This window comes from Lepisosteus oculatus, chromosome 21, assembly GCF_040954835.1.
Source record: "Lepisosteus oculatus isolate fLepOcu1 chromosome 21, fLepOcu1.hap2, whole genome shotgun sequence".
Taxonomy (NCBI): Eukaryota; Metazoa; Chordata; class Actinopteri; order Semionotiformes; family Lepisosteidae; genus Lepisosteus; species Lepisosteus oculatus.
Window position 1 is genome coordinate 17165429 of NC_090716.1, and position 23604 is coordinate 17189032.

The following is a 23604-nucleotide window of genomic DNA, read 5'->3' on the forward strand; positions in this document are numbered from 1 at the left end:
TTTTTAAAAAATGCAAATAAATAAAAAATATATTTTCAGTCCATTTATTCATTTTTTTTTGTTCTGTAGGATTAAAATAGGCTTCAGAAAGATTTTAGGTGTATTTTAGTAACTTTTATCAGTCTGCTACTTACATAGTACAATATACAAGAGAACATACAGGGCTCTCTGACTTTGTTGTCCTATATAGCATGGAGAGTCCTATTCCAGCTACAGCATGTAGTATTCCAAGCCACCATTAAATCACCAATTTTTAAAGATTGAGAAAAAATTGATTGCACACATTTAAGCAGGCAATTATTACATTAGCGATTATTTGGTACAGTATCTGAAACTGCATATGTTTCAACCCTCAAAGACTAGACTGTTCTTAACTGAACTGATTAGATCTAAAGTAAAGTTGGAGGTTGCCTTTTAACTATTACTTGTCATATGTAGAATAAAATATAAAATCACAATCTTTCCAAAAAATCTTATCTCAACTATAAATTCAGTAAGAAACTGGATTGGCACTGTCCAGTACCAGTGTTGACGATCCCTGCTCTATAGCATGTGAAAAAAAGACTTTTTAACACTTATTATTAAAAAAAGTGTAATCTGTTGACAGTGAACAAAAAACATAATCTAAAATAAATCACAACTATAGCCAGATTGATGCCTTATATTGATTTTTTGGTTCTGGATCCCAGCTGAGCACAGGAGTTGCCTTTGCCATAGCATCAACAACATCAATAATATCAACACATAGGAACTTTTCCATATGGACAGGAGTGTGATCATCCCTTAGGAGATGGAAAAAGTAGTGAACACTTGTGAAGCTGAGGGGAGTGTGGCTGCCGTCTTATCTCCTGATAACGTGGATGTCTGAAGTGATTGGAGGAGAGCTCAGGAACTTGAAACCATACTTGGAACGAGCAGTTCTCTGGGCAATTAGCGCAACTAAAGGAGACTTCCTGTTCAGTCTGGGCTGCAACACAGATGAGAGGACAGACAAGGAGTTGAGGCAGGGAAAGGAAATGGAATTATTAACTCAATTTTCAGAACACTTTCATCACAGAACCAAGAGTGACATGAATTCTCAGTTTCAGCTTTAGTTAATTACACTGTTGATAAAGCTTTCTAACTGGAGCAGAACGTTGCATCAGCGTGCTAATCAGCAGAGATTATTGTTAGTTAATGATATTCAGCACTTCAGTGACATTGCCAAAGTTTCATTGAAAGATGCACTGATTTTTAACATGCATATTATTTCTTTATTTCATTAGGATTTTGTTCTTTCTGTTTTGTGAGCATTTCACTGCTTCAACATAGTCTTTAGTGAAGAAGGAAACAAAGCTTCAGTATACTGCATTTCATTTTTTGACTCTGCAGCTTACATTTGTACTTGTTTGTCCACTTTGTCCACAGCAGTGTCCCAGTTAAGATTGGACCCCAGCTCTTTGCTATTTAAAAGCCAAGAAAGCTTAATCTCTGTCTCTGCACATTACTCACCCGTACAGGCTTTTCTAATATTAGACTGGATGGTGCTGAACTTCTCCAAGAGCTTGTTTCTGAAATCTGGCTTGAACCACCTTTACCTAAATCAAGAAGCACACACACACATATGTATATAAATCTCTGCATTTTCTAAGATGACTTGGCCATTTTCTCTCCTAAAACTGTATGTACCAGTACTGTATGTACACTGTTGCAAAATTAACAAAACAAAAACTGTTCTAAGAACATAGAAAGAAACATACATACATATATACATTTATCTGTCTATTTCCAGTCATATTTGTTTCACTTTTTGTAAAACAGTTTGGAATTGTAACCAGAAAGTTATGACTTGGTATGGGAAATGAGTCCCATAGGCTCACTCTTGACCTGGTAACAATGAAAGGCTTGTTGTTCTCTAAGAGGAGGCCAGATGGCCATGACCACTTGGCGTCCACTGTAAGAGTGAAGTGCCCACCTGACAGAGCTCGTGACAGCAGCGCGGTGACACCAGGGTGCCAGTTCTGTAGGTCGTCCACATCCTTCCCACAGTAACTGGTACTGGGTTGTGCGCTTGGAGGCAAAGGGGTGACTGGGCGTAAGTTTCTCTTCTGTCTCCTAAGAAGAAACACAGCTGGTGTCTGTGACAGGAAGTGGCTGGTTGGGCTGGAAGGTGGCCTGTCCAGGAGACGCAAGTTGACCATGGGCCTGTACGGTTCCATTGTGTGGACTGTCACTCAAGCTAGTCTGGTTTTGTAACCATTCTGTGAAGTCTGATGTACATTTTAGTATGGATTTGTGTTTTCGTATGTGTAAATTAATTTAAAAGTTTATGTTCCATTTATATTCTTCAATAATCCTGTTGTATTTGTTTCTATGTCATTAGTTCTCCACCTCATCTCCAGTGTCACCCAGTCACACTCTATTGTTCCTGCAGTAGAACTGACTTGTCACCGGACAGCAACTTGCTGGAATTGTAACACAGTTACAGCATGTTGTAATCTGTGGATATAAACAGATTTCCATTTGAACAAAATTTCTGCCAATTAATATACTTTGGAGACAAATGGAATAGAATCTCCTACACTCCTGATTCTTTTCAGCTCAGAAAACCTTAGTTTAAAAATGAAAAAGTGCTCAACAAGTGGTTATCAAGTTAATCAGATGAAACAAACAATGAAAACAATGAAACAATGAAAAGAACAAATAAAAAACATAATTACAAGACATACAAGCAAGCTTAATAGCATCAATTTGACCTAGAGGAGTCTTAGTTTCATGCAATTACTTTTATACTTCTGTATAACTGGAAGAACAGTTTCATACTGTTGGTTAACTTTTACAATCTTTCATCAGAACTCAATTGTACTGATTCATCCTTTGGTCCCTCTACCTTGTCTACAAATGGCTTCCATCCTTCTGAGAAATTCCTCATCAGCAGTATCAACAAAAAGGTAATCCTTTCTATCACATGCATTTCTTTCATTGCCACCAACCATTGCCCAAAGGTTGGAGAGTTCTTTTTAAGGCAGTTCAGATTAGTCGCCTTTTTTGCAGCCGCTAATAGAATTTGTAGGAAGTAAACTGGCTCTGTTGCATGAATAGCATCTGATTTCACTCCTAATGTTGCAATTGTATAGTCCTTGGCAATTACAAGAATTTGCAGCACAGGTGAAAAGATGAAAAACACAAATAAAAAACACATAAGATGAAAAACAATAAAAATTAAGTAAAATAAAAAAAACTAAGCTAAACTCCTTTTAGAAACACTTTGTTTTGGCCTTTCATTTTGAGGACACATGGAACTTGGAATGAAGTTTTCCCAAACCGAGAAGGTAAGCTGTTGGGAGTGCTTTTGAGAAACCAGGTAGGAACAGTGTTCCCTGAAGTGCAACGAAGCAATGCGATGCTTTTTTGCAGAGATACAGGGGGAGGAAGAGGTTTGCAGATGTCTGCTTTTCAGCCAGCTGTCACACATTACAGCAGTCCCAGTGGGCAAAGGAGTGGAGTGCGGCTTTAGCCTGGAGTGACAATATATTAACATAACGAGCGCATTAGCAGCTCTGTAACGATCTGTCAAGTAGAGTTACAAACACCATAGTGTACATAATTAGAAAGAATTAATCATGTTTATACTGTGAAGTGACACTAAAACAAACATATCAGGATATGAAAGGTGCTGTTGTTCTTCATATTAGTCAAATAAGCAAGCAAGTCAACCATGCATGGATAAGCAACAGAAATAAAATTAGGGATTTATCAAAATGATCAGATATCCAAAGAATATCATTTATGAGTTAATGAATAACTATTATAGCTGGAGTATTACAGAAGATGAGTCTTAGCCATTAAATCTTGAAATAAGAGAAAGATAAGCAAACGATAAGCTTGTCTCCTGGCCTCTTTAATTCCAGATCCAATTCAGCATGAAGAGGGTTTTAAGGTTTGTCCATCAAGTCCAATGAATAAATGTTTGAAGAAAGCATAGAATCCTGATGAAGTAATAGTATTATAGTGTCATGAAACTGCATCATATTTAAAAATTATAACGAAATAGAACTTATTATTCTATTTGGTACATGGGTAGCAGGCGGCACTGTTGTCACGCCCTCATCCAACCAGATTCCACACAGAAGTGCACTCGTGCTAATTACACTCCAGCTCCGAGCACTTCTTCCAAACGACATCGCTCCTGCCAATCAGCCAACCACGACACTCCATCAATCAGCACACCTTCCTCCTTTCACAATATTTAAACCCTCCAAAATCCTCTGCTCTTTGCCTGGTATTGGTTGCCCTTTGGAGCTCATACTATGCCTTCATTTTTTAAACCTCTTTACTCTTCATGATATGAATGAACCATGCCTTTGACCATGTCTCTCGCCTAGCCCTTGCTTACTCTGGAAGCTACCTGCTTGTCTCCTGACCTCCTAAGGTACCGCACAGGGTCCATTCTCCTGATTGCTGAGTGGGTCAAGTGTGACAACTGTGGTGCAGTGGTTAGCACTAGGGTCAGTTCTTGACTTGGGGGGGCTGTCTGTGTGGAGCTTATATGTTCTCCCCATGTTTGTGTGGGTTCCCCCTGGATACTCTGGTTTCCTCCTACAGTGCAAAGACATACTGGCTGGTTAATTGGCTTTTGTGGGTGTTTGTCTGTGTCAACAATGTGATGAACTGGCGTCCCATCCAGGGTGTACCCGGCCTTGTGCCCATTGCTTGCCATAAATTGAGGCTCCCCTGTGACCATGAATTGGAAAAAGTGGTTAGAAAATGTTTGATGTGGGGAGTGTTTTATAGTTATTTCTTCCGGTGTTTGTGCAATTGTTAAAGTCTCTTGTTCAAGTTGCTGTTTTAACAATCCAGTCATCTACTACCTCCGACCATTGGATGAAACCTAATAACTGCCTACCTTGAATCATGAAAACCACAATTTTTCATTGGGTTGGTATGAAAAATGGGTTGGCTCTGAAAGTGTTCTGGACTTTAGAGAACAGGCAGCAACACCAGCAGAGATATAATAAATTCCTTACAATTATATAACTATTTTCTGGACACTCCACTCAAAGCTCTTCACAGGTAATGGGGATCCCTCCACCACCACCAGTGTGCAGCTCCACCTGGATGATGCAATGGCAGCCAGAGTGCGCCAGTATGCTCCCCACACACCAGCTCTCAGTGGGGAGGAGAGCAGTTCAGAGATGGGGATTATTAGGAGGCCATGCTTAGTAAACATCAGGGGGAAATTTGGGAAGGGGGCACCGGATAGAAGGATAAGAGTGATCTATCCTGCACCGACTCCCTTCTGTTCAATCAAGAAAAAAGTGGTCTTACCTCTTGGGTGGTGGAGCCGAAGTGCTGTGTTTGTGCTGTTGATCTTCTGGAAGCCGGCGAGCAGAGACTGAATGTGAGGCTAACAGTGGCCTCCAGCCCTGAGCTGTGCTGGCTCTGTGGCAGGACCTGGCACTCACTGTCTCGCTGTTAAAAGGCATTGACACAGAGACTTGCTGGGGGGGCATGAGCCACGCCACAGGCTTGAGAGAAGAGAAAACAAAATTCAAAAGGAAATAAAAAAGCAGGCTGCCAGCAAATGACACTCTCACTTCATATACTGCAGCACAGATCATGCAGTGATAATACGGAGATTTAGAAAAACAGTTTCATTCATGCATTGTTTGTCAGAAGGCTCCTTATTCATGATAAAGGTCAAGGCAACTAGGCCTATCACTGGAACACTGAGCACACCGGTTCCTCCAGTGTACCTGACATAAGTAAGGTCTGCAAGTGAGAAGGAGCTGCTGGGCCCATGTGGTAGTTTAGGAGTTAAGGGAGCCTAAAATTTCATCCCGCTGTTTCCTGATTGTGCTCAGAGTTTGGGCCTCAACCAGCTGACTGGAAAGCCTGTTGCAGACTCCCACCAGTCTTTGCATAAAGGAGTAATTTGCAATAACAATTTAGAAACAGCATGTAACATAACCAGCATGCCTTTGGAAGGTAGGAAGAAACTGGAGCAACAGGAAACTCCATAGAACTCCAACAACTGAAGGCTCCCCCCTCTGAGGCTACAGTGCTAACGTCCACACTACCTTGCTTTCTGATTTGATATGATAGGAATTAAAGGACATTAGGATATAGAAACCTGACAATAAAGTACATCTTAGAAATAAACCAATTATATGCTGTGCAGTATGGATTTAAGTATGAATTGTTAAAAGTCTGAACATAAATATTAAGGTGTCATTTTTACTTACTTTTTAAGTACACAAGATGTGGATTGCGATATGGAAGAAAGGACAAAGTCACTACATTGTAAAAAGGCACTGAAATGCAATTAAATTTCACTGCTGGTTCAGATGTCTCAGTAAAACACATTCAGCAATCCTTGATGAATGAATCCCTGGTTTTATGTCATTTACTTCACACAAAATTGATACAGTACTGTTTTTGGCTTAGGCTAGTGGTTTGTCTCTAATGCAATGATGCATATTGACCACAAGAGGGCACAAGATGTTTTTCAAACATATTTTTTAAAGATCCTATTATATCTTCCACAAAACGTGTATTGTACAGGTTTTTACTGTACAAATGTATTTTTTGTGTCAAGAGATCTCACCCATAAAAACAAATAAACATACGGTCTTAAAGTAAAATTGCCTGCATTTTCATTTCCGGACAAACTCACAGAAGTTATCTTTACAATTTGAATCTAAACAAAGCCAAATACTCAGTTATCACTGATGCAAAAAATCAAAACAATCTCTGATTGCCAATAAAAGCCAAACCAATATGGTGTTAATAGTTGTCAATATGAAGGCCAATGGAACTTTATTAGGACTTTGTAGGACAGTTAAGGATGGCACACAGAAGGCAAGGACAGTACAAACGGCTTAATATCAGCCATCAGGACTTGTTAATGATGCATTAATGTGATGCATGAGAGTCTCCCTGGTTCAGTGATACAGGCTCTATGTCTTTGATATGGAATGGCTGTTCCTGAAGAAGGAAAGATGTTCACCCTTTGTCACATCGGTCCTCCCTTTGTACATCTTCATAGTGTCACGACCGCCAGCCAGCAGAGATCAACCCGTAAGCAAGCTAATCAGTCCCAGCAGCGGGTTATTATTAACAAGCGCTGCTGTACGCGTTAACACACCTGCAATCGATCTACCGTGCGACACGCCATGTTATTTATACCATTCTAACCTGCTTCCCGTTGCTCGGTATTGAGTATACACCTCGTGAGCTCTACCCAGCGTTTACCATACCTTTTGTTGTCCAGGATTATCGATTAGCCTTTGCTCCTTGCTCCTTGCTCCTTGCTCCTTGCTCCTTGCTCCTTGCTCCTTGCTCCTTGCTCCTTGCTCCTTGCTCCTTGCTCCTTGCTCCTTGCTCCTTGCTCCTTGCTCCTTGCTCCTTGCTCCTTGCTCCTTGCTCCTTGCTCCTTGCTCCTTGCTCCTCGCTCCTCGCTCCTCGCTCCTCGCTCCTCGGATTGTTAGCCACCAGTGTCTTTATCGGATTTCAACTTACCTTCCTCCCTCTGATTACGATCTGGCTCCTTGTTCTGGATTGTTAGTTGCCGTGACTCCCACCTACTCCTGCATCTGCATAGGATCCCTATCTCCTCTCCAGTGTATCGTTACACATAGTATGTTTCGAGTTTTCCAGTTGTGTTGCTGTACTTGAATTGTTTTTCACATATTTGCCTATCCCTTGTACCAGTTGTTCTGTACCTCAGAGGTTGTACTTCAGCAGTGTGCTGTGCTTTTACACCTGTCCTCTGTGAATGTGTGCTCACCTGTGCACTGTGAGTATGTGCTCACCTGTCCGCTGGGCTTGCACAGCACTGTGGCACACTCGGATCCTGTCCGAAATCTCAGGAGCTCATGCCACACAAGGTCTGAGGGGGGATTATGGGAGACCTTAGCTCCTCCTGCCCAAATCTGTGAAAAATGAAATAAAGAGTTTCAGCACAGCTAACAGAACATGGGATCAGATTGATTCTGACATCAAACATCATCATTCACCTCAGAGGCCCTCCTGAGTTTTAGCTCAAAATGCGTGAAGAGAACCTGCATAACCACCTTGTCACCTGATTCTAAGATTCTGTATCTTAGTCGCGTCTGGGCCTGATCAGCACAGAGACTCTAAGGAAAACCAGGTTGCAGCTGTAAGTTGTGCTGATGGACCAGCAGGTGGTTCTCTTCCCCCTGGACCAGAGATTTCAAAGTTATGCCCCAGTATGGTGACAGAGTACACTGTAGGAGGTGCTGACCGAGGTCCTGACTATTAGTTTATTAAAGATCCTTCGGCGCTTTTCAGAAGAGAAGGCGTGTGAACCCCAGTGTCCATGCTAATTTTAATTTTGGGGATTCTCAGCCTAACCTTCTGAAAATCCTTCTTAATTTATTGTGTAAGACAGTTTCTGACTTTTCGCACCTGTAGTGAAAGAGTTTTGTTTCATGGAATATTGTCATTTGTCACTGTTTCAGTATGTTGGGACTCAGCGATGGCTGTAATCAACAGCGTCTGTTAGCGGATTAGCGGATTGCTGACACTGTATTCGTGTTTTTTCAGGCGAAGCCTCATTGGAAGGTTTTCTTGGACTACCACTGAGTACCACTAGGGGGTCCCAAACTCCAACTTGAATACCACCTCCAGTGAGCTTCCCACCTGCCCTCACTCAGCGCCCACTTACTGTGATGCACTGGCCAGAAGGGACCCACGTGTGAGGTGGGATGCGATACAGCGAGACAGGAGCCCCTCCGACTCGTTGCTGAAGCATGTAGCCTCCCAGGTCTGTGTTCCTGTCCGGCGAGGTGTTACGCAGCCTGACGAAGTGTCCAGCAGAGTTCACTTCCTTCACTTCCAGCAAACCCGCTGAGCTACAGGCAAGGAAGGATGGGAACTGGGAGTTTGGAAAGTAATGCTGTTTTTCTAACCTGCTTTATAGATATCAATGAAGACAAATAGTAATAACCAGTGTAAGAACTAATATCAAGGGGTTTAGAGTAAGAATATGCCTTGAATAATATAGTGTACCTATGTGAGGATGGACGTCCTTTTGTCTTTTTGAATTAGAAATATATCATTTTAATAAGGAACAAGTATTAGGTTTATTCCAGAGAAGAGAGAAAACGTTTCGTCTGTGAAGCCTTCTTCATCTTATATTTACACGGAGATATGGTAATACCGAGAGGGAAGACTAAATTTTCATGTCTGCCCTATGGATGGTAATGCCCATTGCGCTCCCCAAAATGAATTATCTTGCCTTTTCCTTCAGTAAAGCCTTTAGGAAAATACTGTCTGTCCTATAAAGACAAGCAAAGGTAGAAGCTGAGAATTTCCTGAGACCTGCTGAAAGAATTGGCACTGACAGTACTTTCATCAGATGGGCTGTCCTCAGCTCTTGATGGTGTAGACAAGGACATCCTCTGACAGAATATATCTGAAAATTAAATGATCCAGCATGAATGTCAGTGTTGTCTTCAGATAACTTCAGACTCATGAAATGTTGTCTCTTAAAATGCTTGTAGAATAGGCATGACTGGATTAATTTCTCAGCGTAAAATGCAAAATTTTGATACAGGTAAGAGCAACAAGCGATACAAGTTAAGGGAACTGCATCTATTTAGTAGTGAACAGAGCCAATTAGAAGTGGAGACTAGAAAATGTTTCTTTGTTCAAATGGTGGTGGGAGACTAAAATTAATTAATGTGACATGTCATTTCTTCAGAATGAGATATTCTGATGAATTAGCTTTTAGCAACCAATTATTAGCCCTTCTCTCATTTGTTTATTTTCCCTGTATCTTGCCCTCTGCCCAGGCCTGCACATGCATGGTGTGTGAGGAGACGCTCCTGAACTAGATCACCCAGTGGTTGCTTGTTTCATCAGTCACCCGAGGCATGTAGGCTGTTTTCTAAATCTGTGGCTTTCTTACCTAATCTAAAATCAAGTCCTTCCTCACAGCTGTCTTAATTCAGGATAGACAGACAAAATGGATGGCAGTCCTGACTGCGATGAATAAAGGATGTTATTTTCTCCTTCATCAGCTAATCTGTGTTAAATTGGATACAGAATGTACTTCATTCCAGGCTGGCAATTCCATATCAAGACTGTACCCAACTCTCTGCATCACAATCAAAGTGTGTCTGGTACCTACCTGCACATGTTTCAGGGTTGTTCTGCAACAGATCACATTTGGAAATATGTGATGATGTGTTTGAGATGGTTGGTGTGGCTGTGCCACTGAGCCGCGAGCTGCTCCTACTCAATGACACTCCCAGATGACTAACGATCTTCAGGCATGACATGTGCATTGTCTACCTGCAGCTATAAAATTTTCTATGTTTGGGTGGAGATTCAAATATGCCTAAGGTACATTAGGTTTCATTTGCGACATTGTTCTCATAGAAAGACGTACAGAATGGTTACATTTTGTCAGTGCAATCACTGTGACAGCATCATTGGATACTTATTCTTACAAAAAGCTGAGGAAGAGAACAGGCCTATTTCTGCCTGGGGTTTGTCTTATTTTCCTACAGGCTGAGTGTCTATCACAGCACCACACCAAAATCTGATAGTTCCACTCTGAGACTCTGTATTGCATTACTTACATCGATATCTCTCTGTGTAAACATTTTCTTTCTCTAGTGTGAAATTGAAATTAGTGTAACCTTTGATCAGATCACTTCTCAGATATCTTGTTTGAGACTAAAAAGATTAAGTTCCTACAGCCTGTAGTTTTAATTAATGTCCTTTTAATTAAGCCCCCAGAATTGCTGCTCTTCACTGGACTTTCACTAATGTTTTTTTAATCCCATCCAAACCTCTAGTTTGGATGGGATTTGTTAGTCTGGTCTGAAAACACCCAGTTACCTACTTTTGGCATGAAAACAAACTCTTTAAATGGGGGTGTTTATAAATTCCATCTGCAGTGTAGGCCTTAAATGAATTTTCTGTTTAAATACTTGTTTTCACTGTGGCACAGTATTTAGCATAGCTGTTTCACAGTGCTATGGCCTTGTGTTCAATTTCTGGGGTGCTATCCTGTGTTTGCCTGAGTTTCCTCCTACAGTCCAAAGATACAGTATACTGGGAGATTAATTGGCTTCTGATGTGAATGTCTGTATCTGTGCCTGTGTGCTCCCTGCGATGGACTGGTGTCCCATCCAATGTGTATCCTGCCTTTCGTCTATTGTTTGTATGGATAGGTTCTGGCTCCCTGCGATGGACTGGTGTATCATGTCTTTCATCTATTGTTTGTATGGATAGGTTCTGGCTCCCTGCGACAATGTATTGGATAAAGCAGTTAGAAAATGGATGGATGTTCTCTCTGTGTTCAATATAAATGGTTTATATAAAATATTTTACCTGAATGGTCCTTTAAGGATATATATGGAGTTGAGGAGGTTATAGAGTTGCTGGGCTCACTGTTTCCATCAGATTTCCCTTTGTCAGATAGTCTATCTGCAGGCATCTCAGCTTCAGTAGTGGTTACCATGTGTTGGTCATTTGCCCAAGCACTAGATGAGTGTTTCTGTGTGCTATAAAAAAAATAAAATAATTATCAATAAACCCCATGCAGTTTAAAGAGCTTCAGAAGACTGGCAGAAGGAACATAACTTTGTTAACAGAGGTAAAGATAATTCAGTCTATGTCAGTCTACGACAGTTTGAGTGACGTACCCAAGCAGTGTCATTAAGATATGCTTGAAATTAGGCCAGGACACAAGCATGATTTTAGCACTGTTGTTTTTTCACAGCATCTGAAAGAGACTTTTTTTAACTTGAAAATCCCACAGCAGCACTCACACCTACTGATATGTGAAGCTTGGCCATTTAAAGTGAAATTTCAGTGATATATAATTTAAGTGATGGATAATAGCCTTCCTTTTCAGAAACTACCACAATTCAGAAATCACACAGGAGCTCCAGGAGCTGGAGGAAGAGTTCAGAAGTCACCCAGGACCTGTCAGTCAGCCTTTAATACTGATTCCTGAGTTACTGAAATCAATGATTCAATGAATGGCATCATCTACACATGACTGAAAAGGCACAACAGACAATGCATTGTGTTAATTTTTCATCATGGAATTAAGTTATGTGTTTTCCTATGTGGCACTCTTCCTGTTATTGTTTGCAGTTGATATTCATCATAATGTAGCTGAAGCTACTTTTCTTGTTCACCTTTTCTTGTGGAATCTGTTTTCTAATATCTGATTCCATGTCTGAAGGACAAGATTCTTTGAAAGATCATCTGAACTGCATAACATGAATGCAGATCTTATTTTGTAGCAGATACACAAAACAAACAATTCTTACGTACGTCCTCTGCATTTTGCCTGAATTCTGCTGCTAGTAGTGTACAATCTGCATTCAAACTTAAGTTTTTCCTCTGCAGTTGTGTTACTTCGGATGTTAACATTCAAACCTTAAAGGCTGAAACCAAACAGTTACACTTTTTTCCAAAGCTATATCACATTAAATAATTTTTATGAATATTTCTCATTGGTGAGCATTTCATTTTAGCCAAAACCTATGCTAAATATAAAAAGTATTTTGTTGTTTAATGTATAAATCAGACTAAATTAAAAATGTTGTGGAAGACAAATTTAGAAAATTAGAACTACAACAATTAGTCATTTCACAGATGTCCCAAACAACATGCAGGTAATGAATTGCATATCAAAAGTTGGTGCTCCAATTGTCCTACAGCAGGATCTCAATTTTATGTCTCATTCAAAGAATGGAGTAGTTTGTAAGTTTCATAAGATACAAAGCACATTTTCCCTAATTTCTGCATCACAAAACATCCTATGATTGCCATTGCCACATTTAACACTTTTGATTTGACAAGACAATCATGAGTTTGAAACATTTTGGTGACTGTAAACCACAGTTCAAAGTGATTAATGGCCCTTTCAGCTTTAGAAAACCTGAAGACACTTTGACATGCTGTTGAGAGTTGGGTTGGAGTCATTAAGAAGTTGCTGTACAGAACCAAACCAGGCTCTCCAATCAGCTGGTAGACTTCATTCTGGACAGTCTGAAAATGAATAAAGAGAAGCTACTTGAACCATGGTACTTTTGTGCAAATACAATATGCACACAGAAAAATGTCATAGAAACCCAATATCCAATAAAGGATATGTTTTTGATGATGGATGCAAGTCCATCTCATGGCACACACAGACATAAACACAGACACAGTCACACCAGGACGACTTTTTCTAGAAGCCAGTATGTCTTTGCACTGCGGGTTGAAACTCTGAAAGAACACGCAAACTCCACACTGATTCCACCCAGATCCAGAACTGAATCCAAGGCAGCAATTCTGACATCTGAGGTGCCCTGTTTTTCAAGTTTTCCTATTATATATTCGTGTGGTTTGACAAATTATCATAAACTGCTGAGTTGAAGGTTTATCTCAGCATAGGAAAATTCTGATAACAAAGGTATAGAACAAAAGGACACAGCAGCGCAGAACTATGTATGAAGGGAACAAGCCAACAAGGGCTATGAAAGGAAGTGAAAATGTGCAGCACTGTAAATGCACTGAGGCACAGTATGTGACAAGAACCTTAATGCTGGCACATGGGTTTGTGTGTGTAGATTCTGAAGAACAATAGAAAAATAGAATATTCACCTATCAACGACTTTCTGAAATTTATAACAAAAACTGGCATTTGTTTATTTTATATGTAACAAATAAAAAGGCCCCAGTAAATTATTTGTGCTGGAATATGTATGGATAACTACTGATATTGCAATAGTCTGAGAGATCCTAAACTATTTTTAGTGTATTCTTAAAGGAAACAGAACTTCCATCTATTCCATTAATTACATCCACAGTTAGACTGTGAAGCTGCTTGTTTAATTTCAATTTGTACTGTAATTTGTTATTACATTCAGTGGAGTAGCTCTCCTTAACTTCACAGGAACGCTCACAGCAGTGACAGAGATGGACACTAACTGCATCAGGGTAACTGTGTCATTAATAGCTGCACTGCTGTCATCAAATGGGCAGGTCAGACTCACCTGAAGCTGTGACTCCAGTTTCTCCAGCTGTTTGTGATGGCAGGACTGCTCCCTGAATGCTTGGGCAAGCAGCTTTCGGTTCACTTCCTCTCCCAGAATCTGAATTTGATTAAATAGGACATTATAAGCAATGTGAGTTTTCACAGAAACTGTTGTAGGAATGCCAGGCTCTACTAACAGAGCAATGGTCTGATTTTGAAATTTCATGTTTTCAAACGGCATCCTAAAATCAGTTGGAAATAGTTAGATCCCCATTTGTTGGCTGGGACTATAGTGGCTACTGTATGTCAAGTTTAGAAACAGCCAATTCAATGTACAGTGTCATGCAAAAGTGTTCACCCTCTTTCAAAAAGTCGTCCCATTGTGCTGAATAACAGATTATGTGTACACATTTTTAAAGTGAAGAATTTTAATTCAAAATCACTTTCATGGTGTGAATGTCAGCAAAAAACACAAAGAATGATCAAAAATGAAAATATGGTGATTGCATAAGAAGTGTCTCTCTTTGCTATGACAACCTAAATTAGTTGAGGTGCACAAACTTTAAAAAGTTAAACCACTAGTTAACTAGTGACTCTGTGTACAATAATAGTGACTTCAGAACATACAGTATGTCAGTGTCTGTTCCTCATTAGGTAGTGCATTTCAAGCAAATATTCAACCATGAAGACTAAGGAGCGTTCTATATAAGTTGTAGGAAAGAGCAGATCAGGAAAAGGATATAAATATATTTTAAATACACTGACTGTCCATTTGATCATGGTGAAGTCAATCATTAAGATCAGTCTGATCAGTCATGAAAATGAACCTTTTCCCCTGTGGCAGGACAGGTTCTTCCTTACAGTTTATCTGACTATATTAATAGACATGTCGCCTGAGGCACAGAGGAGCTGCAGGGTTGAGAGCAGAGTTGATCCTTACAACAGACAGCCATCATTCACAGGTGAGGCGTACCACCTGGCTCACTGCCTGTGCCAGCTGGCAGCATGTCAGACTGAGATGCCAACGGCAATGTGTTATCCCAGATCTGTTCGGTCATGTCTGGGATGAGCAACACCTGCAGAGCCCTCGCCGGTCACTCACAGGGTGATTAGCAGAGCTTCATTGAATAAAGATCTCTGAATGGTGGCATTTGAATGTGTACTGTACCTACACAGGCTGGAATACCGCACATTAAAAAAACATGACTCAAGTGCATTTGAACTCTCTCATTAGTGCATTAGTGTATTTGAAGACGGAAGGCATCTTAAACAGGTACTGTAGAAGATTGTTCTTCTGTGAAAACCCAGTTTGTCCCTGTTATTCACAGCTCTCTTTCCAGGCCTACATTCAGATGTCACAATCAGGACATTAGGTTACATATAAGAACCTCTTCCCATTGCCCACTGTGTGCCAGTGGTTTACTGCTCTTGTGATCATTTCAATATGTTCATTAAAGCAAATCAATGGACCAGATTCTACAACATGCCCTGGCAGCTTAATCTACCTGCAGCACTGTTCAAAGCAGACTCATTTCAATCTATGTCTCAGTTTCTCTACTTAGTTATTGTCTAGGATGACTTCTTTGAATACTTCTGGATTCTTCAAGTCACCGTTTGCTCAAAGTCCAACACAGCACACAATAAAAGATGAATTGAATAAAAATGAAAGAGCTTTATTCACTAGACCTACAGTATGAGTGTCTCTCAGGCAAAAGCACATAAGCAAACTGTAGAGACGTACAAATCAATGACCGGCTGGAAGTTTTCTCTTTGAAAATGATGACTGGCTTCATTGTGGAAAATGACAGCTCTTGCAAAACTATTTTAGGGTCATTACACAGTTCCTGTTAAGACTGAGCTTTCTGCATAGCAGCAGAAATGTTCTCTCACCATTGTTGTGTGAATACCCATGATTATGTAACATTAAACAGGCACTGCCAGTGGCAAGAACACAGCACATCTGATGACTCAAATTCTGTCCCAGAAGAACTTGGAACACTGGATACTGGCCCTCTTTGGACCTGAGAGTCTGGCTAACTCACTGACCGTTGTAAGGACATAGTTCTTACTATCCATTAGTTGTAGCTCTCCATTCTTAATTTAACTACATTTTTATTTCACTGCATTGTATATAGGAATTTGCATTAATCTTTTGGGTGTGTTGTGGCAATTGGTTTAAGAATAATTGTCTGACTCAGTTTACCAGATTAAATAAGAAAGCAAAAGGGCACTATTCCTGCTTCTTTTCACCATCAATATTTTTTCCTTTTACCATAAAAGCTACTTCAGATAGTTACAAATGCAGTTTTGCTTACTTACATCCATTTTCTAATGGCTTATTCCATTGCAGGGAGCTGGAGCCTATCCCAGCAAGCTTCGGTGAAAGGCAGGGTACAGCCTAGACTCCAGCCCATTGCAGGGAAGAGCTTTGCTTACATAATTTGCCAAAAAAATCAAAGTGCAATAAAGCTGTAGTAGTTGCAGAATAACAAGGCAACTGTCAGACTCACTGTATCTTCAGCTAGTTTATAGAGCAGTTTGTAAGGTGTGATTGTGGGAGTACACAACAAGTGTCCTTCTTAATTTGACAAACCCTTCATCACACAGGGCCATAGAGGGTGCACACAGGTGTAAATCATATTGAAACAAATTCTTGGACAAGTCTGATCCTGTCAGGGGCTCCTCAAGTAAGACTTCAGACACTGGGAGAACAGGCACATGGGCTGAGGTGTTTCTTTGCTCAAAGTCAAGGGAATTTCAAAACAAAACATAAACCTGGAGTCACACCACCTCAAATCAGATTGCAGCCTGCACTAATTCAGAGACTGAGTCATTTGTCCACAACAGGGCAAACCAGTAAGATAACAATGACAAAAGCTTCTGAAACAACCCTCATCCTTACCAGACCATTTGTAGTATCACCTCAGAGCTAGTGCACGATCTATCTGAATGACCTGAGTGGTTTTACTGTCAACACTGAAGCTTTAAAAAGTTTGGGGCAACAATTTACTTCATTTTTGTTTAACCTTAAATAATTCTCATTAACGTTCTAAAAGCTACATCTGGATTACACTTAAAAATATCAATTTTATTTGTCCATCAGTTCCATTGCAAAATATGGAGCAAAGTTTGGTCATCATAAAACGGTTCTAAAAATCTGTTGCATTTTCCTTCTGTTAGAATGTTCTTTAGCAGAAACTTCAAACATATCAGAAATACTTGATTTAATAATTATATTTTATGAGCCCTTCATTTACATTTCTTTATGTTTCTTATAGTGTAGAGCTGTCAATTAATAAATACTTGTAAATTGTTTAGTTTTAGGGAGACATTTAATTGATTTAAATTTCAATAACATACAGTATCATTCAATTTGTCAAAGCTTACCTCAAATCTGTCAAGAGTCAATCATACTCAGTTTTAATATCAAATTAGAAGTCATTTAGAAGAGATAGGAACTAAATACTAAATTATACTTTATATTTAAGATTTACAGTGCTGATTTTCAACCCTCTTTTACTGAAGAAAATCTTTTTTTCCAGAAATCTCTGTCAGTAAGGCCACTTTTAAAATCTAAAAATAAACATAAGCCTGTTAGTATTATAAATACAACTACAATACATTGCAAAATCATACTGTAATTACAGACCTGCAAGTCCACAAAGCCAGTGTAAGCACTATCAGAGCAAATTCGCTGCCTGAGAGCATTAATTTCACACACCACTAGATCCGGGCTAAAAAGTTTCTCTTTGTTTCTGAAGATACCCTGGACAGTCTCTGAGGAATTATGGAACATTACAGCCCGTGACCGTTTTTAACAAAATACGCTTTTACAGGTACGTAATTCATGATGTGCTCTCTATGAAACAATACAAAACCGTTTGCCAACAGGACTAGCACAAGGTTTTGCTATTAGTGATTGCTGATATTTATTTTGTGGGGGCCTTTGTCGTATTCCAGGGTCCCTAACTCATTTGTTTAAACCTTCTGAGATGGAGGGTCTCATTTGCTCATTTTTCACTTTATAGGGTGTGGAGAGTCTCTGTGCTCCATTTTTGCCATCATGAGAGTCCCATCATTACTTTATTTATAAAACTCTCTTTGCCAGTGGTGTCCTGAGGAGGCAATACGCACCGGAGGTGGGACTTTCTGCATTTGCTAGACTTGTTTCTCATAAGGTAAAATGATCAAAGTGTTGTGAATTTGAACAGTCATGTAGTTTTTCTATGGAAAATGCAAGACGCCAGGGGGTTAGCAGGAAAAAAGTAGTTTTTTACATGGCAGACCTGTAACATTAAACTAATATAAGGTTAGGAAGTGTTGAAGGTGCTTGAACAGTCATTTGAATGATGTATGTTGTTGTTTTTATGGTGTCGGATTGTTTGGCTTGATGAAAAGATGCGATTCTGTTTCACATACCCGTGCCTGCACTTGCTTGATTTGACTGTGCAGACTGGCAATCTGCTGAAACTGAAGCCTCTGCTGTTCTGTCAGGCTGGTCTGCCTACCATCCATCTTTGCCCTTATCTTCTTAAGAAAAAAAAGAGACAACAAAAATCCTTTGTAAGGCCCCAAAGCAGAAAGCAAATACTTTATTCATATGTTTTAATCTGAGTGGCAGTGAGCACTGATAATAATGGTTCATTCTTTACACTTACTGGAGCAAAACCTATGGTAAACCTTCAGAATGTGTCTGACAAGAAACTGCCTGTTCATCACAGGTAATCCACTCAGTCATTAGATTACTTACTACAGCAAGTGCTATGATTCTTAATCCTCAAGAAATACCTCCCAACTTGTGAACCACCTCTTTCTTTGAAACCTTGAAGAGTCTAAGTGCAATTTCCCGGCAAAGACTGAAAAGTCAATCATTCAGTTTGAGGGAAAGAGCAAAGTTAGTCATTTTAGCCAGGCAGCCTGAATATTTAATTGAGAAACTGAAAATATAATACCTAGCAAATATTCATAGTTCTATGCTAGAAATAAAGAATTTAATGTGGTTTTTGCTTTTACAAAGGTCAGAATGTCACCTAGAAGAATGCAGCTTGTTTTCAGCACTATCTGATTGTCACTTCCCTAGGGACAGGATGACTGACTCAAGCACTGCTTTTAACATGGAATTACAGATTAAGTTGTGGGGAGGCACCCTGGTGTAGTGGTTATCATTGCAGTCTCACAGTGCTGGAGCTCTGGGTTCAGTTTTGGACCTATCTGTGTGGAGTTTGTATGTTCTCCCTGACATACAGGGAGGTTAATTGTGTTCTGGGAAAATTGGTCCTGGTGTGAGTGTGCCCTGCAGTGGATTGGTGTCCTGTCCCAGGTGTGCCCTGCCTTGTGCTTGCTTGTTGCATGCTGGGATAGGCTCAGGCTCCCTCATGATTCCGTATTCAATAAAGAGGTTAGAAAATGGATGGATGGAAGGATTCAATTGCTTTGCTTCTTCTGTGTCATGATCACCAATTCTCTTCAAAACCTTTAACAGTATGTATAACGATTATGCTAATAATTAATTAATGTTTTATTAATTAATGATTGAATATTTTGATGGACTGACAACGGCCAACTGAAGTAATATTTTTCAAGCATGTCAACTGCCTGTTTATATTGGCAAATCCAGTATGATTATGCTTTTGATATTACTGTAATAATGAAACAATACTGGAAGGCAATAGATTGTCAGCTAAAGAAATTTGATATTTCAATTGATGAAAGCCTTAATCATATGATGAAATGTTTTCCAGCTTTTCTCTGGATTCTCTGGTATGTACCTCAGGGTCAGTTTTGGAAACAGTGTTTTGCAGCAGATCCCCTTGATTAAAGGGTACTGTACAAAATAAAACATGATTGATTGACAAAATGGATGGGGAGCTGGTGGTTATGAATGATGGGATTGTATGCTGGTCACACCCCCTGAAAGCCAGTCAGACATGCCTGGACAAAGGGTTGTGATAAGACACAGTGCTCCTGCAGTGATTTTACATATTTTGTAGGCAAGCGTACATTGCCTGAGAAAGCTTCTACTATACACATAAAAGGTTTGTCTCATATTGCAGCAAAATTTAATTAGCCACCTGGATGGGTAATTTGTTTGGCTTATATAATGAAATATGTCTAACTGCCTTATCTAACATGCATACTGTAGCATTTGGTAAAGGTCTAGAGGCATCACAAACATTTTGTTTTTATGGTTGTGTCTTTGCTATACAGGTATGACGCTCACAATATTTGAAAATTACCTATTAGTAGCAAGTTGAAAGAAAGAAGATGTTCTGTTGATTTCATTCTGACGTTCATTTGTTATGGGTAAAAATGATGAAAACTAATAATGTGGCCAATAACTATAAAAAATGTCGTGACTTGTAACTGTTCCTGGTGTAAGCCTGTTTTGAATACAATTATGCTGTGCATCCCTCATAAAATTTAGTCATACATGATGCTGGGTCTTCATTGTGTATCAGCACAAGCACTGAACTGCAGGGTGTGTGACATGGGCTGCCATTCCTATGCCTCAGGCACATGAAACAAGGTTTTCTCGCACCCCAAAGCAGCTTCTGCTAGTGCCCATTCGTATACCTGGGCACTCTCGTGCAGAAAGGAAGTGCAGTGCTTTGCTTGTGGGTGCAAAAGGATCCCCCACTTGGGATTTGAACCTACTCCTTTCTCTTCAGTGGCCCCTAATTTGTCAGTCCAGCTCGTTCTCATTAAAATGCACCTTTCATTGAGACAATGTGCTGGTTAAGTGGTATACATGAGGGGCTGACAACATGTTGATAAATCTGTTGCTTCACTGATGAGGTTAAAATACTTTGTTTAAATGAAGAAAACACAAATAAAGTTTCTCATTACTTTTTGCAAAGTGGAAAGGAAAATAAAGAATGCCGGCTTCTTGCACTCTCACTGTCAGTCAAACAAGCTTTTTTTCAACTATGTGCACTTCCCTTCTTTATCAGAAGATAAATCCAGATAAATCCAGCATACCTTGTGGGCAAAGCTTTGCACACCCTTTGAAAAATAAATTTCTGAACCACACAATTTGTTCACAAAACAAGCAGGCCTAGGACTACAAAATCACAAAAAATAAAACTTTCACAAGAATAATGTCCATTTTCCTAAGGGTAAATTGTAACCAAACTTGACCTCTTAATTTTTATGAAATATACTATGTGGCCCCAGTATGCACACATAGAAATTAAGGAAAAGGCACTTAACAGTATCAGATAACAAAGCTGAGATTTAATGGGAAGGCACTTGTTTGCAGATTGTGGGCACTAGAAAAAGTGTGGACAGAAGTGAACAGGTTGTTAGATGTTCTGCAGATACTCAGCTTGTGCAGGAATGCTTTTTCCAGGTTTATGGATGTTGTAATGTTTACATGGGGGCCTATAACTCACATTTTTACTGTTGCTTTCTTAAATAAGCCAGCAGGTTTGCAAACAGATGTGAACAGCCTGCAATCCTATAAGATAACAAGCATGATAACAGCATTTCAGACAACCAAACAAAACCCATTTAAAGATGTAAAATTCTGGGAAGGATTTCGTCATCAAAGTACAATGAGCTTAAAAAAACCCCATACCCTTCCATAGGAAAACAGATAATGGATATTTTGTTAAATTTTGGTCTGTTAACTTTAATTAGCGTGCTCTTTGCCCTGTGAGAACCAAGATATGCTGCAGTTTTTCATTATTTATTGCAGACATTTGAACTTGGTGTTCTTTTACTGCTTACAGTATGTTGTGAAACTGTGAGTTCCATTCACAAAGCACCGTATTTACTATCACAGTACTTTCCAGTTCTTTTTGCCTGGTAAGAACAATGAATGGAAGTACAAGCTGTCACGTACTGTAAGTCAATTTTCATTTTCAAGCTTTATTGCAGACAGCGTTTTATGTTTCTTTTTCACTTTATAGTGTCTGATTTTTCCTTTTTCAAAAAGGATGGAAAATGTGATATAATCCTAGTCTCTATTACATTTTATCCTGCAGAAACACACTAAACACACAAACAAAAATCAATATTTTAGTTATGCGCTATACTTCCATTCATCTATGAATGGTTATTCCCTAAAACAGCTAGCTCTTTTATTATAGTACAGTATTATAATATTATATTATTATATTATAGTATAGTATTTTATGTTTTTAATCCTATTTTCATGCAGAAAACATTATTGTTCATTTTCTCCCTTCATGAAGCCTGTTCTAGTGTACCGTGGGAAAACTGTGTAAGCCTTGGTGAAATCTTAAATACAAATTACAAGCATGGTGCAAATAAAAATTCTCAGTTGCTCTTCAGAATTACCTAGAAAGTTTTTATTAGCATTATAATATGACTATTATTGTTTAAATTAATCTACATGTGGTGAACTACAGTAAAGACTTACAAAGGCTTTTCTGTACACTTACCACTTCTGAGAATATGATGCTCTTTCCCCTGTGTTTGGTGATTTGCGAGGACTTGATGTGTGTTAATAAGTTGGCTGTACTGTTGTTGATGGTTGCTAAGCAGGATCCAAAATGGGAGGAGGCAGAGGGGAACCTGTTGCTAGAGACATTTAACAGGAAATAACCAGTGAATTAAAGGCAAGTGCTTAGAAAGCCTTATCTGACTTACAGATGATTCCTTCGTTTTGATGTTAAAAATAAACTGCAGGAAACGAATTACAAAGCTAAGCTCTGCAGTGGAGGCTTTGCATGTGTGAGGATAGAAGATACAGTAGCACACTCTAGTGCTAGTAATATAGCACAGTAAAATAGAATAGTTTTAGAATACCATTTCAAACCTGATTCCATATAATAGAAAAACTAACATCTGACTACCCACAAAAACCTCCAGTTTTGTCACCTAGCCCTGTGACAATAAGTACTTCTTTGTGCTCTAACCAGTACCAGAGATCTGGATATTTTTTGGGTTTGGTTCATATATTGGACTGGACTCTAACTTAATTCAGACTGTTTCAGTAAAATGTGCATGGGCGATGCGGTGGATCTGTACCTGTGGCTGGAAGGTTGCCAGTTCGTATCCCATGGCTGGCAGAGGAATCCTAGTCCGCTGGGTCCCTGAGCAAGGCCCTTCACCCCAACTGCTCCAGGGGTGCCGTATAAACCCTGCTGACCGCTGACCCTGCACCCTGACCCCAAGCTTCTCTCCCTGTCTATGTGTCTCATGCAGAGCAAGTTGGGGTATACGAAAAGACAAATTCCTACTTCAAGAAATTGTATATGACCAATAAGGTAATCTTATATGTATAAAATACAAGCCACTTTCAATAAACGCATTAGCCATATAAATTAATAATAATATTTTTGTTAAGATTTCAACTTTGACCGCTTTTGCAAAATAAAGATTTAAAAATGATGTATCATTGTATCCTATTTACCAGCCTGACTCAGTGTCAACACACTGGGGAATATGACCACAAAATGTGCCATATAATCATAGTGCCATATAATATTGCTTATTGGTTTAGTTTGGTAAGTCCAATAACATTGATCCAACAATTAATCAAATAATCATGGCCTAGTCTTATCTGTTTAACATTTATTTTTAGACCAACAGCATTGAATACCATCAACAAATTGAATGAGATCTTTTATTACCAGTACAATAGG

At 39.4% G+C, this 23604-nt stretch overlaps 1 protein-coding gene across 2 annotated transcripts; it reads right to left on the reverse strand.

Annotated features, from left to right (window-relative positions):
- Positions 1 to 30: 30 nt before the first annotated feature.
- Positions 31 to 23168, reverse strand: LOC107075796 (lamin-B1-like). Of its 2 annotated transcripts, none has more exons than XM_069181711.1 (13): positions 22988 to 23168; positions 22399 to 22537; positions 18413 to 18520; positions 14013 to 14111; positions 12911 to 13020; positions 11347 to 11519; positions 9325 to 9418; positions 8669 to 8855; positions 7794 to 7913; positions 5308 to 5507; positions 1955 to 2094; positions 1492 to 1577; positions 31 to 967 (listed from the first exon to the last, which is right to left on the reverse strand). In XM_069181711.1, exons 1-13 carry the CDS (start codon positions 23158 to 23160, stop codon positions 842 to 844), a joined length of 1755 nt encoding a protein of 584 aa, XP_069037812.1. In that variant the 5' UTR covers positions 23161 to 23168; the 3' UTR covers positions 31 to 841. The 2 variants fall into 2 exon arrangements, with proteins under 2 accessions (XP_069037812.1, XP_015193759.2); XM_015338273.2 differs by having other exon boundaries at positions 18413 to 18523.
- Between the last annotated feature and the right edge of the window lie 436 nt (positions 23169 to 23604).